Source organism: Phacochoerus africanus, chromosome 8, assembly GCF_016906955.1.
Source record: "Phacochoerus africanus isolate WHEZ1 chromosome 8, ROS_Pafr_v1, whole genome shotgun sequence".
Classification (NCBI taxonomy): domain Eukaryota; kingdom Metazoa; phylum Chordata; class Mammalia; order Artiodactyla; family Suidae; genus Phacochoerus; species Phacochoerus africanus.
In genome coordinates this window covers 19,524,702-19,541,637 of record NC_062551.1, presented here as the reverse complement: position 1 = coordinate 19,541,637, position 16,936 = coordinate 19,524,702, and the positions used below count along the sequence as shown (strand labels likewise).

Below are 16,936 nucleotides of genomic sequence, written 5' to 3'. Positions count from 1 at the left end.
TAGGGAAACTGAGGCTTGGAAACTTGGGTGACTTGCCCAAGGTTACAGGAGTCAGGAAGTGCCCGGAATGGATTTAAATGTGAACCTGACACCTGTTTCATCACTGGTTGTTGCCACTCCACCTGTCACTGGGTCAGAGCCTGTTCCAGTGAGGGTGACACAGTGTAGAGTAGAGACCTGGCAATGTCTTTTAATGTGCCCAGAGTGGACAGCTGATCAGAGCGCTCAGAATCCCCCAAATAGATTTTTTGGGCAGGCCAATTAAATTCATCTTTCTCCTTACATGATACCTGATGCCTTTCCCCCAAAGTGGCTATGAGGGAATTTACAAAAGAGACAAACACAATAACTTTAATAACCCTGAGAAACAGGGCAGAGGAAAATGGGAAGAATGTAAGTGCCCCAAAGAAAAGAAAGCACATCTTGCTAGAATTCAGCCTGAAAGCTGCTTGCAAGCTTCCTGGCTGCCCAGAGGAAGAGGGAAACGGGACGTGGCACCAGTCTTTTCTGATACATGCCAGCCTCCTGGGGCTGTTTGGTTGCTTTAGAGCCAAACATCAGAGTACGGAGGGTTGGATCCACAGCCCACAGCCCAGGTGGGATCCATAGCTTGGTGACAGCAAATGTAACTCATTCACCTGACATTTAGCAGGGCTCCGAGCATGCAAGTCTTTGCCTCCAAGGTGAGGGTTCAAGTCCAAGGCCTTTCTTCATCCAGTGCAAACTCCAGATGGAAATTAGAATGAACGCTTGGATGATAGTGAGCACGGCCCGCAGGGAATCTCCATCAATGTTATTTTCAAGAGTCAAACGTGTGTACAGAGACCTAGAGGAAAGTGTGATGACATGAAAAGAGCTTGCAGGGTTTTTGTTTTGTTTCGTTTTTTTTGTCTTTTTAGGGTAACACCCATGGCATATGGAGGTTCCCAGGCTAGGGGTTGAATCGGAGCTGTAGTCGCCGGCCTACACCATAGCCACAGCAACACAGGATCCGAGCCGCGTCTGCAACCTACACCACAGCTCATGGCAACGCCGGATCCTTAACCCACTGAGCAAGGCCAGGGATCGAACCCGCAACCTCATGGTTCCTAGTCGGATTCGTTAACCACTGAGCCACAACGAGAACTGTGGAAAGAGCTTGCGGTTTTGAGTCTGATCCGGGTTCAAAGCTTGACTCTGTCACTTACTGGCTGTGTGTCCCTGAGTGCCAGTTTCCTCTCTGTAAAAGGAGAACGATAATACATAACTCACATGTAAAGAAGAACCAAGGTAATGTGTATAAAGTGCTGGATCCAGGGGGCTCAGTAAAGAGCAGTTATTCTCATACTTAAAAATTTTTTTTTTTTTTGTCTTTTTAGGGCTGAAGCTGTGGCACATGGAGGGTCCCAGGCTAGGGGTCAAACAGAGCTGTAGGTGCCAGCCACAGCCACAGTAACGCAGGATCCAAGCCGCGTCCATAACCTGCACCACAGCTCATGTCAACACCGGGTCCTTAAGCCACTGAGCGAGGCTAGGGATCAAACCTGCATCCTCATGGATGCTAGTCGGATTTGTTTCCTCTGAGTCACAACGGGAACTCCTCTTATACTTTTATTACAAGTAAAATATTATAAACGAGCCTTTGAAGGAGATCAGTGAGGGGCATTAGGGATGCTGTTTCTTTATATAATCATTATCATTATAAGTAAACATTGAAAACAAGGTCCTTAACCTGGGCTGCATGTACCTTAAGGTTTCATGATAGGATTCAGAGGGCCTAGGGAGTTCCCTGGTGGCACAGTGGGTTAAAGACCTGTTGTCACTGCTGCGGTGTGCATTCCATCCCTGGCCTGGGAACTTCCTCCTGCCACCAGTGCAGCCAAAAGAGGAGAAAAAATGGATTGGGAAGATCTAGGAATCCGCTGAAGTTATATGCAAACTGTGAGCACATGATTATATGCCATTTCCAGGGAAGAGGGGCCAGGGTCCCCATCACATTCATAAATGGAGTTTGAGGTCCCCTCAAAGGGCTGGGGACCTCCCATTTTGAACGTTTGTTCTCTAAGCCCCTCCTGCAGGGAGCTGCAGAGAGAAGGCTCAGTCCTGGCAGCCGTGGAGGTGGGCCGGGAGGGGAGGGCTGCCCCTGCTCCACTGACAGCGGGTGGCCCTGACGCCTCCTTCTTCCTCCCAGTACCTGGCCTTCTTCGAGTTCAACAACCGCCTGGAATCCATCCTCAGCAAAGCCTATGTTTACAGGTGAGATCCCTGCACACGCTCACACACACATGTACACGCCCTGGGGAATTTGCAGCAAGAACGGAGCCACACATTCTCTACCCCCGTCACTTCCCCTTTCACCTCTCTTGGCCCCGTGGCCCCCTCACCACTGCTGCCCACCGGAAGCCCAGCCTCTTCCTGGCCCTTCTGCAAAGGGATGTTTGTGTTTTTTTTTGAGAACCAGGAATGTCCTGTTTCCCCCAATTGTGAGGAGGGCGCGCATAGGCTGACATGCACAGCAGCCCTGCGTTTCCAGGGAGCTGGGCCTCAGTTTGATCTTGGCTCAGGGAACTGACCCCCCCCCCCCAACCAGGCCGCTCAAGCACAGGGGGAGCAGCTCTAAGGACACGGTGGGCTGTCTTGCCGATGGCCAGGCTAGACCAGCCAGGCCAGGATCGTGGACAGGGCTCCTCTCCACATCTCTCATGGAGCAGCGCTTCTCTGCATGCATCTCTCCCTTCTTTGTCCCTCTGCATGGATGCACCCCTCACCCCCCACCCCCAGCCCCTCCACTTCCCCAGAAGTGTCTGCACATGTAGCTCTGGGCCAATTCCAGCCCCCAGCCTTTGACAACTTTCTGTTCAAGCATCACCACTCCTAACCAACAGCATCTCAAGAGAGCAGCAGTTTGGAGTTCCTGTTGTGGCTCAGTGGTTAACGAATCTGACTAGGAACACATGAGGTTGCCGGTTCGATCCCTGGTCTTGCTCAGTGGGTTAAGGATCCGACATTGCCAGTGAGCTGTGGTGTAGGTCGCAGACTCGGCTCGGATCCTGCGTTGCTGAGGCTGTGGTGCAGACCGGTGGCTATAGCTCCGATTAGACCCCTAGCCTGGAAATCTCCATATGCCGTGGTAGCGGCCCTAGTAAAGGCAAAAAGACAACAAAAAAAAAAAAAGAGAGAGAGAGAGAGAGAGCAGCAGTTGGCCCAGTCCAGCCATTGGCTCGTTCCCATTGGCCAAGTGTCCATCCCACTAGGCAGCTGGGCAGGGCTGTAAGGCTCCACAGGGGGGTCTCTGAGGTGGGTATGGGGGGAGGTGGCCTGTTCCCTGCAGTCATGACCCCTGGGGTGAGATGTCACCGCCTCCCTCTCTGCTGCTGTGTTCATGCCTTGCCTTCTTCTGCAGGGTTATCAGGACCACAGCCTACCTGCTCTACAGTTTACACGTGAACTCATGTCTGTACTACTGGGCGTCGGCCTATCAGGGCCTGGGCTCCACTCACTGGGTTTACGATGGCGTAGGAAACAGGTGAGCCATAGTCTTGCTCCCGAGTCTTAATAATTCACGGTACTAAGCCTCCTGGAAAGGAGTCCCACCGCCACCTCGTTGCCCAGGCCACCTTGCTCCAGGGGAATCACTGTCATGATAAGGCGAAGTCCATGTCTCCTGGTCCTCGCTAATCTAATATTTCCTGAGCACCTGCCACATGCCAGGCTGAGGGGCACAGAAAGATCCTTCCAGCATCCCAGAGTCTAGCGGAGTTGGGCAGTTCCACGCACATGCGCGTCCACTCCTCCACCCTGTGGGCATAGCCGAGTGGGAAGGAGGCCAGAGAATACTGCCCAGCACAGCTCCCTGGGCATCGCTGGCTGTGGAGGAGCTGGCCAATGACGTGAAATCTACTTGCCAATCCAGAAAGCTGCCGCACATTGTGGGCCGTGCTCAAATGTTGATGACGATAATAACAATAGCAGCAGGAGTTGCCGTCGTGGCTCAGCGGTAACGAACCCGACTAGGATCCATGAGGATGCAGGTTCGATCCCTGGCCTCGCTCAGTGGGTTAAGGATCCAGCGTTGCTGTGAGCTGTGGTGTAGGTCACAGACGCAACTCGGATCTGGGAATCTGGTGTTGCTGTGGCTGTGGTGTAGGCTGGCAGCTGCAGTTTCAATTCCACTCCCAGCCCAGGCCTTCCGTATGCCACAGATGCGGCCCTAAAAGGCAAAACAAAACAAAACAAGCCAAGAGCAGCAGGCATAGGAGAAACACGGCAGATCGGCCTTGTTCTAAGCCCTTAACAGTAACTTAATCTCCCAACAATCACAGGGACAGACACACCATCATCTTCCCCATTTCCTCGATGAAGTAACAGATGTGAAGTGACTCCCTCAGGCTGCACAGGTCGTACCTTTGCTGGGATTTGAACCCAGGCAGCGTGTCTACAGAGTCTCAACTGCCCAGAGCTGTGGAGGGGTGGGGAGGGGGCGTGGGCAGCTAAGTTCTGAAAACTTAAGTTTGATCGTGGCCTTGGTAGGTGGAGAGAAGGGGCAGAGTATCCCCGGGGGAGGGGACAGCATGAAGACGCGTGAGGAGCTGCCAGGTATTGGTTCGAGGAGCTGGGAGCAGGCCCGTGTGGCTGGAGGGCGTGAGGAAGGACCTGTGAGGGGGGAGGCGTCCAAGCCCGGATCTCAGCCCCCGGCCACAGCGGGCTGCCGCTCGGTGCTGGAAGTGCAGAGACTACTGAAATACGCTGCAGGTGTAGAGAACACATGGCATTTGGAGGCCAGGAAAAAACCATCTCGTTACTCATTTGTAACATATTGGTTACATGTTGATATATTCAGCTTGATATTTGGGGTTAACAGATATTACATTATTAAAATTGATGTCACCTGTTCCTTTTTGCATTTCAAAAATATGGCTACTCAAAAGTGTTAAATCTCAGAGTTCCTGTTGTGGCTCAGTGGGTAACAAATCTGACTAGGAACCATGAAGTGGTGGGTTCGATCCCTGGCCTCACTCAGTGGGTTAAGGATCGGGCATTGCCCTGAACTGCGGTGTAGGTCGCAGATGCAGCTCAGATCTGACGTTGCCATGGCTGTGGTGTGGGCTGGCAGCTGTAGCTCCGATTGGACCTCTAGCCTGGGAAACTCCATATGCCGCGGGAGCGGCCTTAGAAAAGGCAAAAAGACAAAAATAAAAAAAATAAATAAAAAAGCTAAATTTCCTATGTGGATTGCATCAGGTTTTTATTGGATAGCACTGTCCTAGGCAATAGGGAAGCGGCCAAAGTTTCTTTTTCCCTGTGCCTTTATATACATATATGTATTTTGATTATGAAAGAACGATCAGGAGCATTTTCTGTTTCTTTGAGTCTAAGATACAGTTCATTGCGTGATACATTATTGAGTCAATACAGTTTTTTTGGGGGAAAAAAAAGAAATATTGCACTAAATGTACAGTAAGATAATCCCAATTTTAGAAATGTGAAAATGTGGAAAAATTTGTCACCAACAAGGAACTAGAGTAATACGATATTGTGCTTGTGCTTCCATTGCAAAGTTTTAAAAACCATGGTATCTATGCCTGCGCCACCGAGGCAGCGACATTTCTGTAGCCATTTGCTCATCATTGGCCACTTGAGATACGTCTAGTTTTTCATCATGACGTGATGCTGAGCGGAGCATCTGTGGATACGAATCTTTGTCGTCTTGTCTGACAGTTTCCTCCTGATAAATTCCTAAAGGGGATTGGCAGGGCCAAGGGTGTGACCTTTTTATGCAGTTCTTTTAAAAAAGGTATTATTTTAATGAATAGGCTATTTCTAGAGCAGCTTTAGGTTTACAGAAAAGGAGATTGGAAAGTAGAGAGAGGAGTTCCCATCGTGGCTCAGCGGAAATGAATCTGACTAGCATCCATGAGGATGCAGGTTTGATCCCCGGCCTCGCTCAGTGGGTTAAGGATCCCGCATTGCCATGAGCTGTGGTGTAGGTCGCAGATGCAGCTCAGATCTGGCATTGCTGTGGCTGTGGCGTAGGCCAGCATCTACAGCTCTGATTGGACCCCTAGTCTGGGAACCTCCATATGCCGTGGGTGCGGCCCTAAAAAGATGAAAAGGAAGGAAGGAAGGAAGGAAGGAAGGAAGGAAGGAAGGAAGGAAGGAAGAAAGAAAGAAAGAAAGAAAGAAAGAAAGAAAGAAAGAAAGAAAGAAAGAAAGAAAGAAAGAAAGGAAAGAATGAATTCCCACACACTGCCCCATTTTTGAGGGGTGGCTGGGTATTAAAAACTACCATTTACACTCTTATTCCTTGCCTTTCACAGTGTTTTAAGCAGGAGAATGACAGGACCCAGAGGGACCTTCTGATGATGGCTGGTGGGAGGATGGATGGGGAGGACAGCCGGGAAGGAGACCAGTCAGTTAGGGAGACACTGGTTTGTTCGTTAGGGCAAAAAAACCACCCAAGTTGAGGTTGTAGATCTGGCATTGCCATGGCTGTGGAGTAGGCCGGCAGCTGTAGCTCTGATTCGAACCCTAGCCTGGGAACCTCCATGTGCCTCAGGTGGGGCCCTAAAAAGCAAAAGCAACAAAACAAAACAAACAAACAAACAAACACCCAAGACAGGGTTTGTGTGATGACGGGGGTGGAAGACAGTGTGGGAAGGAGACAGACGCACAGCAGGTCAAGGTCAGGAAGGAGCCTGGAGATTCAGAGCACAAACTTCAGAAACAGGAGTCTACGGGGTGATTCCTGGCGCCGCCAGCTGCTAGCAGTGGACAGGTCACTTCTCTTGTCTGAGCCTCAGTTTTCTGATCTGCCCAGTGGGGCTGATAATGGAACCCACCCCTTGAGGAGGTAACTGAGGATTAGCTGCCTCTGAGTCACTGGTCCAGTGCCAGGCCATAGTGGGCACTCAATCAGCTGCAGTGACAAAGAGACAGAGGAAGAGTCCAGGGGTCAGGGAGTCCCCTCATGCAGGCTCCGGGCCGTGCCCACTAGTGGCACAAAATGCTCTCAGTCCAGCATTCAACACGTGGACCTCCTCCACCCGCTCGCTCCCAGGAGGTGCTACAACAGGCGGTCACTCGTGTCCAAGGAGGCTTCTCTGTAGAGCAGCTGTTGATCCAGAACAGCCCTCAGGACAGATGCCCCAGGGTCAGCCACAGTGGCCTCAACTGTCGCCTTCTGCAATGGGCCTAGGGCCTGAGAAGGGCTCTCCTAGAGAGTCTCAGGTCTAGGGCAGCCCAGGCAGGTGGCAGGGAACCCTGACACCCACTGTGAGGTGGAGTGTGCCGGGGGTGGGGTCACAGCCCAGCACCCCCACATCACCACCAGCGCTGCCCCCTCTTCCCCTTGGCCGAACCCATCCACAGCCCTGCTCCTGAGCCCATGACCAGACTGTTCATTCATTCATTCATTCATTCATTCATGTGTCCCCTCACAAGGCGGCAGAGAGAGGACTCTAAGGCCCCTTCTCTGCCAAGAGAACAGAAGCTTTCCATTAAACCTTGCTCTGTGACCTTGGGTAAGGCCCTTACCCTTTCTTTTCTTTTCTTTTCTTTTCTTTTTGTATCTTGTCTTTTCAGGGACATACCCGCTGCATATGGAAATTCCCAGGCTAGGGGTCTAATTGGAGCTGTAGCCGCCGGCCTATGCCAGAGCCACAGCAACACCAGATCCTAGCCGAGTCTGTGAGCTACACCACAGCTCAGGGCAACGCCGGATCCTTAACCCACTGAGAGAGGCCAGGGATCGAACCCAAAAACTCATGGTTCCGAATCAGATTCATTTCTGCTTACCCTCTCTGAAACTCAATTTTCTCATCTGCAGAATAAGTAGGATTACATTCAAATTCCTTGTGAGGAGTTCCCATTGTGGCTCAGCGGGTTAAGAACCTGACTAGTATCCGAGAGGATGCAGGTTCGATCCCTGGCCTTGTTCAGGAGGTTAAGGATCCAGCATTGCCTCAAGAAGTTCACAGAGGCGGCTCTGATCCAATGTTGCTGTGGCCATGGTGTAGGCTGGCATCGGCAGCTCTGATTCAACCCCTGGCCTGGGAACTTCCATATATCTCGGGTTCAATCCGAAAAAGAAGACAAAGAGACCCCAAGATCAAATTCCTTGTGAGAAATAATAAACGGTGTGTATCATGTCCAGCCCATGCCTGGACAGGAGCCAGTGACCCCACTTCCTAGCTGTGGCCATTCTTGGGGGGAAGCCAGCACACCAGAAAATGGGCTCCTTACCTGGGTCACAAACCCCCTTGAAATTGGAACTAAATTTTGGGAGCATTCTGGCTTTTCTAAGGAGAAGCTTCCTAACTTCCCATAGATTCTCAAAGAAGTTTGTGTCTCAACAGGCTAAGACCATCACGGGCAGACCTGGGAGCAGTGGCAGGCTGGGCAGGACAGGAAAGAACGGGCCAGCCACCTGGGACTTCCCTCTGCAGGTCCCTCGGGAGCTCTCGCTGCTCTGCAGGGGACAGGCCTGCTTTCCTGGCTCTATTACGCTTTCCCAAATGAAATCCTACAGGGAACCCCGAGATATGCAAAAGCAGGAGTAGTGAAGGAGGGTCCCTCCAGAAGGCCAATATCATCTCTAATAATAACTTTCAAAATGGTGACCCTTTCTCCACTGCCTGCTCTGGGCCAAGGGCTTAAAGATCTGAATTCCTCTATAACTGGGTTCTTCGGCCTCCTCTGCTTCTGCCCAGTCTGGGGCAGCCGGCCGGGGTCCTCACGTGCCCAGGGGCATGGAAGACACAGGAGGCTCCTAAGATGTGCCATCTATGCCAGTGGCTGACTTCTTCAGCCAAGAAGGGAAAGCTGGAGCTGTGTGGGCATCACTCATCTTGCTTCTGGTGGCCCAGCAGCACGCAGCGCCCAGGCAGCACCCCAGCTCAGTGCCTCTAAAGGCTGTTTAGCTCGCCGTCTGGTGGCCAGGACTGGTATGACGGGGGATTGACAGGACAGTCCGGGCTCCTGTCACTCCCATCAAGTTATTTTCATGTGCCAGGTAGGTGGTAATGAGGGGCCGGGAGCTCTGCCCCGGGCCTCACAGCTAGTGAGAGGCAGAGCCGCCCACCACCCCAACTCTCCAACAGCCTCTGCTTCCCCACCTCCCAGTGCTCAGCGCACACCGACTTGCCTGTCCCCACTGGACAGTAAGCTTCTTGAGGACACAGGCGAGTCTGTTGTTCCCCACTGCAGGCAGCAGCGACAGTGAAGGCTCTGATAGCTGACATTTACTGAGCTCGCTCCCAGGAGGTGCTACAACAGGCGGTCACCCTTATGCTGGGTGCTCTTTTGCACCTCATGTCGTTTTCAGGTTCGCCCTGAATCTCTTGTGAAGGAGATTCTCTTGCTGAGCTTGTTTCAGGGGAAGGTCACTGAGGCTTGGCGAGATGGGTAACGTGTCCAGGATTTGCAGCTAGAAAGTGGCAGAGCTGGGTGTGAGCCCAGGCAGTCCGGCTCCAGAGCCCATGCTCTAACCACCACGCTGCACAGATAGCCAGTGAACGGAGCCCAGGGGAGGACTAGTTTGGGGTCATTCTCAGACCAGGTGATTGGTTACCTGGATGATGTTTTGCAAGGCCCAGCTGAGCAGTGACCCTGAAGCATGGAAATATCAAGACACGGGAGCCAGGCCAGGCTCTGGGCTGCTCCTGTGCCCTGGTGGGAGGACAGGAGGCACAGCAAAGTCTGCTGAGGTCGCCCTGTGTTTAGGCTTGGCTGACCTCACCCTTGCTGACCTCTGGCAGGGCCTGATCTGAAGGTGCGGACAGGAGTTCCTGTTGTGGTTTGGTGGGTTAAGAACTCAGCTAGTATCCATGAGGACTCAGGTTTGATCCCTGGCCTCACTCAGTAGGTTAAGGATCTGGTGTTGCCGTGAGCTGTGATGTAGGTCGAAGGTGCAGCTCGGATCCCGTGTTGCTGTGGCTGTGGCATAGGACGACAGCTGTGGCTTCAATTCAATCCCTAACCTGGAACTTCCATATGCCCCAGGTGCGGCCCTAAAAAAAGAAAGAAGAAAATAAAGGTGTGGGGACAGGTGTGTAAGGGACTCTTGCTGCTTTGTGATAGACAAGCTTGGGGTATTTTCTATGCCTTTTGCCTGACTGTAGGAGCCCATCACCCATACCTCCCTTCCCAACAGTTTATGCATCTGTGTCAAGCGGTTCCTGATGGCTGGTGACAGTTCAGAGAAGCAGATGACATCAGGTTTCCACTCCCAGCTCTGGAACTTGCCAGCTGCTGACCACAGGCATTCCCTTCCCCTTTGGGGGCCTCAGTTGCACCATCTGGCAAATGGACGGGCAAGAGCGAGAGTCAGATAAGGTGATCCTCAGCGTGTCTTCCAATTATGAGGTTTTTCTTGAACCTCATGATGAGATAGCAAAGGAAAGGCCATGGACATTGACAACGTATTGAGGGGAACGGCGGGAGCCCAGGCCTCGGGAGCCGGAAAACCCTGGTTATCCTCCTGCCAAGTCTTCCTAGCAATCCCTGGGAGCCTCCGTTTCCACATCTGTAAATGGGGATGACCGCACATCTGTGCTGGGTCCAGGCAGAACCACCATCAAGCCAGACAGCACCTGCAAACATGCTCTACAAGCTGCAGGGGGCGCTGTGGGTGAAGAGGTGTTGCTACTCTTAGGATCAGGGTGGGGCCTGGGATGACCGAGGTCCCCTTCCTATTCTCTCCTAGTTACATTCGCTGTTACTACTGGGCTGTGAAGACCCTCATCACTATTGGCGGCCTGCCCGACCCCAAGACGCTCTTCGAAATTGTCTTCCAGGGGCTGAACTATTTCACAGGCGTCTTCGCTTTCTCCGTGATGATCGGACAGGTAGCTGGGTCACCAGTCTGGCTTCCAACCCCCCTGCCTGCAGGACCCCTCTCCCTCCCACTGCTCCCAGCAGCACCGTCTCTGCCTGTTCCTTTCAGACCAAGCCCAGAAAAGAGCACTGGACTGAAAGTTAGGAGCTCGGAGTTCTGGGGCTCCCTGGGTGAAGGGGTGGCGATGGCGGTGTAGGTCCCATTTCCTCTCTGAGGCTGCTTCCCATATGACAGGTCAGTCCCTCTGGGGTATCTGGAGAGCTGGGCTGACCGGCTTTCCGCAGAAGCTGAGGATTTGGGCTCTTCCCTTGGCGAGAAGCCCCAGGTGGATTCTGATGTGCTGGGGGCACAGCTCATATTACAGTCAGTGCATGAAGTGACCACTAGGGGTCCTCAGAGATGCCTTTGAGGGCTCTGCCTGGAGGAGCGGAACCTGGTTCCGAGTACCAGAATCAGACCTGCCCCAGCATCAGCGCCCCCACAGCGAGGCTTTCTCTCCTGGAACTTGAGTCCACCCAAGGGGCCAGCAGCCTCACTCCTCCTTGTACACCCTGGAGGCAAAACCTCTGTGTGTAGACACAGGATTCCCTTTCCCCTGATTTCCTACCCCCCCCCCCCCCCGCGAGCATGCGCCCCTCCCCCGTGTTAAGTAAATGTGCCTGTGACACCTGTCCCCGAAGCCTGGCCCCCACTCTGACCCAGTGGCTTCCTTGGCCACCCCCCCACCCCCCTAGATGAGAGACGTGGTGGGGGCCGCCACCGCGGGGCAGACCTACTACCGCAGCTGTATGGACAGCACAGTCAAGTACATGAACTTCTACAAGATCCCCAGGTCCGTGCAGAACCGGGTCAAGACCTGGTATGAGTACACCTGGCACTCCCAAGGCATGCTGGGTAAGACCACATCCCTCACCCCCCACCCCACCCCTGCCACCGGCTCCCCTCACCCAGCGCCCTGCCTTCCTGGGCCCTGAGTACTGGGGCCTCTGTTGGCTGCGGCCCAGCATTTAAGTGAGGGGGCCTAGGGAGGCCTTGGGAGGTGACCTCCCACTGGGCCATCGGGAGACCCCTGAAGACTTGAGGGGCTTGTCTTCTGCTTGCCCTGCCTCACCTTGAAAGGCAGCTCCCATTTGAAGATGGGAGTACAGCTGAAACCAGGAAGGAAGGTTCTGTTTCTCTCCCCTCTCCTTCTCTCCATGTGCATCCATGAAGAGAATGTATACTTTCTAAATTTTTTGTTTGTTAGGTTTTTGCTTTTTAGGGCCACACCCATGGTATATGAAAGTTCCCAGGCCAGGGGTCAAATTGGAGCTGTGTGGCCGGCCTATGCCACAGCCACAGCAATGCTGGATCTGAGCAGGTCTGCAACCCACACCACAGCTCATGGCAACACCGGATCCTTAATCCACTGAGCGAGGCCAGGGATCGAACCTGCGTCCTCATGGATACTGGTCAGATTTCTTTTCCCTGCACCACAACGGGAACTCCTATTTTCTAAATTTGTTTTTATGTTATACCTTGCTTCTGAAATTGTTTTGGCTAAAACAATGCTTTTGGGGGGGCTGTGCCCACGGCATGCAGAAGTTCCCAGGTCAGGGATCGAATCCTCACCACAGCAGTAACAGCACCAAATCCTCAACTGCTAGGCCACCAGGGAATGCCCAGTTTTCATTCACTGTTGTTTCTGCTATCTTGTCAATGATCAGGTGTGCTCAGTAATTCTTGCAAAGTGGGAGGATCTCACCTATAAACTGTTTGCAAATGTAGTGACATTTTCATGGATTCTAAATGGAATCCTTAGTGAAATTTGGGTATGCTAAGTATATGCTAATCGACTTTAATTTTGTCCTATTTCCTTTTCATTTTGGGGAGCTATGAATTTTGTTTTCAGAGGCTGGACATCATTTTGGAGGCCTCATGGCCCACTGCACTGTGCCTTAGAGTCCCTCAGAGCCCTAAGCAAAATGATAGGGCTCCCCCCTCCACCGTCACCTCCATGGGGTTCAGTTTGGTCTCAAAGAAACCACATTTGCAGCTCACACTCTCTTGACCTGGAGGTGTTGGAAGGTCTGTGGACAATGCAGTTTCCAAGTTCACTTCTGTCTCATTTTGTTCCAAGGACAGCTTTGTGACATTGGTAGCATTGTCCCTTTTCACAGGGTTCATGCTAAGGACCAGAGAGGGCTCTGACCTGCCCAGGGTAGCACAGACCCAGTTCTGAGCCCTAAGCTATGTGCAGTGGGTGGGCCATAGGGCTGGACCCTGGCATGGATTTCTATCTCCAGCTGCCACCTTCACTCCGTGCCAACCTCTCAGCTGTGCACTATAGAGCCCATGATGGGCAGACACACTGCTTTCCCAGGATAGGCTCTGAAACCACAGGGCCCAGGCGGGGGGCGGGGAGGGGGTGCGGGGAGGGGTCCTGATTCCATCCCCTTGGACTGCATGGCTGTGGGCATCTTTGCCCTTCGAGACTCCCTTTCCTTGTCTGTAAAGTGGTTATAGTACTAGGTGCCTCTTGAGCTGCTGGGAACGTTTCATGAAATCATCTTGGTAAAATTCTCTGTAAAAGAGTGCCTGGCATATAGTAACTGCTCTACATACTTTAGTTCCTGCTACTGTTGTTCTTATCACGTGCATGGCAAAGACAGATCGTTGGCACACAGTTGCCATGAAGGGTGTGACATGGGCTATGGCACAGGGCTTGGTAACATCATAGTTGGGCGGGAGGATGTCAAGGGAAGACTTCCTGGAGGAGGTGACATGAGGGCTGGGTTCTGAAGAAGGAGTAGGAAATAACCAGGAAAGTGAAGGGGGGGTGTTCTCAGCAGAGGGAACGGTGTTGGGAAAGGGCCTGGAAGCAGAGTGGGCACCTTCCCACTCCAGAGTGGTTCCAGGTGGGAGAGGAATGGCGTGCCCGGGGGCCCAGCCAGTGCAGCCTGAATTGGCCCTGTGTTTGTGAAGGAGGGGCCTGGCCGTGCCTCTGACCCTTGCCAGGGTCTTGTTTGCAGACGAATCAGAGCTGATGGTGCAGCTTCCAGACAAGATGCGGCTGGACCTTGCCATCGACGTGAACTACGACATCGTCAGCAAAGTGGCACTCTTCCAGGTATGGCCCACCCAGGGTCCCCACCCTCAGGACTCCGGAAGGCCCTGAGCCCATGCCTTTGTCTTAGCAGCTCCTTTCCCCTCCTCTTGCGGCCAGGGCTGTGACCGGCAGATGATCTTCGACATGCTGAAGAGGCTTCGCTCTGTTGTCTACCTGCCCAACGACTACGTGTGCAAGAAGGTGAGGGGCCCAGGGCAGCTGCAATGTGGTCTGGGATCACAGCCCCCTGCCTGTCAGAGCTGGGCTGGAAGGGGTGCCTTTGCGGCCCAGTGAGGTTTGTGAGTAGGGGGAGAGCGGAATTGCTGGGAGCGGGGAATGTGGTGAACTGACCCCAGTCTCCAGCTTGTTTGGCACAAGGAGCCTTCGTCCAGCTCCAGGCACTGAACGCAGATGTGTCTCAGGTCCTGCTCCTTCTCCGTGGGACTGTGGGGGCCGGGATAAGGAGGCTCGTTTTACAGGAAAGAAAAGCGAAGGGAGTTCCTATTGTGGCCCAGTGGGTTAAGAACCAGACATTGTGAATCTGCAAAATGAACACAATGAACTTCCTTGCAGAACAGATACTGACTCACAGACTTTGAAAAACTTATGGTTTCCAAAGGAGACAGGTTGGAGGGTGGGGAAATGGGCTGGGGGTTTGGGATGGAAATGCTATACAATTGATCATTGTACAACTACAAATATAATAAAATTCATTGAGTAATAAATTGAAAAAAAGAACCCAACATAGTGTCCGTGAGGATGCAGGTTCGATCCCTGGCCTCGCTCAGTGGGTTAAGGATCTGATGGTGCTACAAGCTGCAGCCTAAGTCGAAGATGCAGCTCAGATACAGTGTGGCTGTGGTTGCGGCGTAGGCCTCAGCTGCAGCTCCGATTTGACCTCTAGCTTGGGAACTCCCATATGCTGCAGGAGCGGCTGTACAAACAAAAAGAAAGTAAGGAGCCTAAAGAGGGGCAGGATCGTGACTGTGTAGATGGAACTGCTTCTAGGGTCTTGGTTTTCCCATCAGGAAAATGGGGCTAGAGAAGGGGTGGGATAGGTCAGAGGTTACAAACTGATGGTCCCTGTGCAAGAGCCAACCATGGGATTTATGGGATTTTTTTGGGGGGGCGGGCTAAACTAAAATAATTTTTTGAATTAGTCTCCAATCTTTAAAAATTGGAAGGTGTCAGAGTCCTCCTGTAGTGCAGCAGGTTAAGGAGCTGGCATTGTCACTGCAGCAGCTTGGGCCTCTGCCGTGGCACTGGTTCAATTCCTGGCCTCCTGGCATGGGAATTTCTACATGCCACGGGTATGACCAGAAGAAAAGAAAAAAAAAAGGAATATTTCACATAAAAATTCAGATCTCTGGAGTTCTGGCTCACCGGGTTAAGAATCCGACTAGAGGATACAAGTTCGCTCTCTGGCCCTGCTCAGTGGGTTAAGGATCCGGTGTTGCTGTGAGCTGTGCCGTAGGCCACAGATGTGGCTCAGATCTTGCGTTGCTGTGGCTGTGGTGTAGACAGGCAGCTGCAGCTCCACTTTGACCCCTAGCCTGGGAACCTCCATATGCTGCAGGTGTGGCCCTAACAAAAGAAAAAAAGAATCCAGATTTCTGGCTGAAAACAGAAAATCAGCTAACACTGAGCCCCACTTTCCCAAATAGGAAGCGTCAGCTGGAGTGGAGAGGGGCTGGCCCCGAGGGGACATCGTGTTCTCCTGATGCCACGGGCCCCGCCCCACTGCCCCTCAGACCCCCTTCTCTCCCTTACATCGTCCACCTGATCCTGGGAAATGCTGGGGTTTATTCCCAGGGCAGGCAGTGTCTTCGGCCCCTTCTGCTCCCATTCTTGAGGATTCAAGATGAGAGCGTGGTCACTTGATGAGTGAGGGGTCAGGACAGAGGAATAGGAACCAGAGTTCAGAACTGTTAATAAGGCTTAGCGTGTGTACAGGGGTGAAAATATTGACCCAGCACCCCCCTGTAAGACTCAGGAACCCCCAGCCTCAGGAGGGCCCTGGCTCCAAGTTGTGTCCTGTGCAATAGTGAAGTTTCTGGAAGCAGAGAGCTTGGGGAAGGGAGGCAAGAGAGCTGCAGGTGGCTGAGAATTTAAAGCTACAGCCTTCGAGGCCTAGAGAGGGTTGGGAGCAATAGAGTTATTTGTCTGATGTTGGAGCCATTTCCTAGCTGTGCAGCCTTGGGAAAGTGGCTTGCCCTTTCTGAGTGTGACTCTTCTCATGGGTAAAGTAGGGAAATCAATAGTACCTCCCTCAGGGGGTGATCGTGAGAATTGAAAAAGATGTGCATACAGAGTTGGCACTGTAGCTGGCACAGAACTGGTGCCCTTGCTGTTGTTAGTATCCCTGTTGGCAATGCAGACTTCACTTCAGAGAAAGGAAAGTGGAGCAGGTGCTGCGGAGTTTGCAGGGGAGGCTGAAATGAGCCCTTGGCAATTGTTTGTGAATGGCGCCCTCTGCTGACGGGTTTTGCTCTGTGACAGTCTCACTGAGACACCCACAGGCCACTCCTGGACCTTCCCTGGGCTGGCTAGTGAGATGAGGGTGCGCTCTTTCGACCCCTCACATTTCGGCCCTGCATCAAATTAGACACTGGGAGTTCCCGTCGTGGCACAGTGGTTCACGAATCTGACTAGGAACCATGAGGTTGCAGGTTTGATCCCTGGCCTTGCTCAGTGGGTTAAGGATCTGCTGTTGCCATGAGCTGTGGTGTAGGTCGCAGACTTGGTTCAGATCTGGCACTGCTGTGCCTCTGGCATAGGCCGGCGGCTGCAGCTCTATTCATCCCCTAGCCTTGGAACCTCCATATGCTGCGGGAGTGGCCCAAGAAATGACAAAAAGACCAAAATAATCATAATCATAATCATAATCATAATAATTAGACACTGAAACAGGGAAATGAAACTTTCTTTTTGTTAAGAAGGCTGCGCATGTGTGAGATGCCCAGGAAACGTTTGTCAAATGAACCAAAAGCGTGAGCCACTTACCTGTCCTTGATCTTTCTCCCTTTAAAGATGCA

General features: G+C 52.5%; 1 protein-coding gene across 1 annotated transcript in view; it reads left to right on the top strand.

Annotated features, from left to right (window-relative positions):
- CNGB1 (cyclic nucleotide gated channel subunit beta 1) overlaps nt 1–16,936 on the top strand; it is a 75,339-nt gene that overhangs the window by 43,404 nt on the left and 14,999 nt on the right. The window contains exons 26-31 of the mRNA XM_047791309.1: nt 2,171–2,235; nt 3,383–3,505; nt 10,682–10,823; nt 11,548–11,707; nt 13,825–13,922; nt 14,019–14,102. Coding sequence (XP_047647265.1) covers nt 2,171–2,235; nt 3,383–3,505; nt 10,682–10,823; nt 11,548–11,707; nt 13,825–13,922; nt 14,019–14,102 — 672 coding nt within the window. The remainder of the gene's footprint in view (nt 1–2,170; nt 2,236–3,382; nt 3,506–10,681; nt 10,824–11,547; nt 11,708–13,824; nt 13,923–14,018; nt 14,103–16,936) is intronic.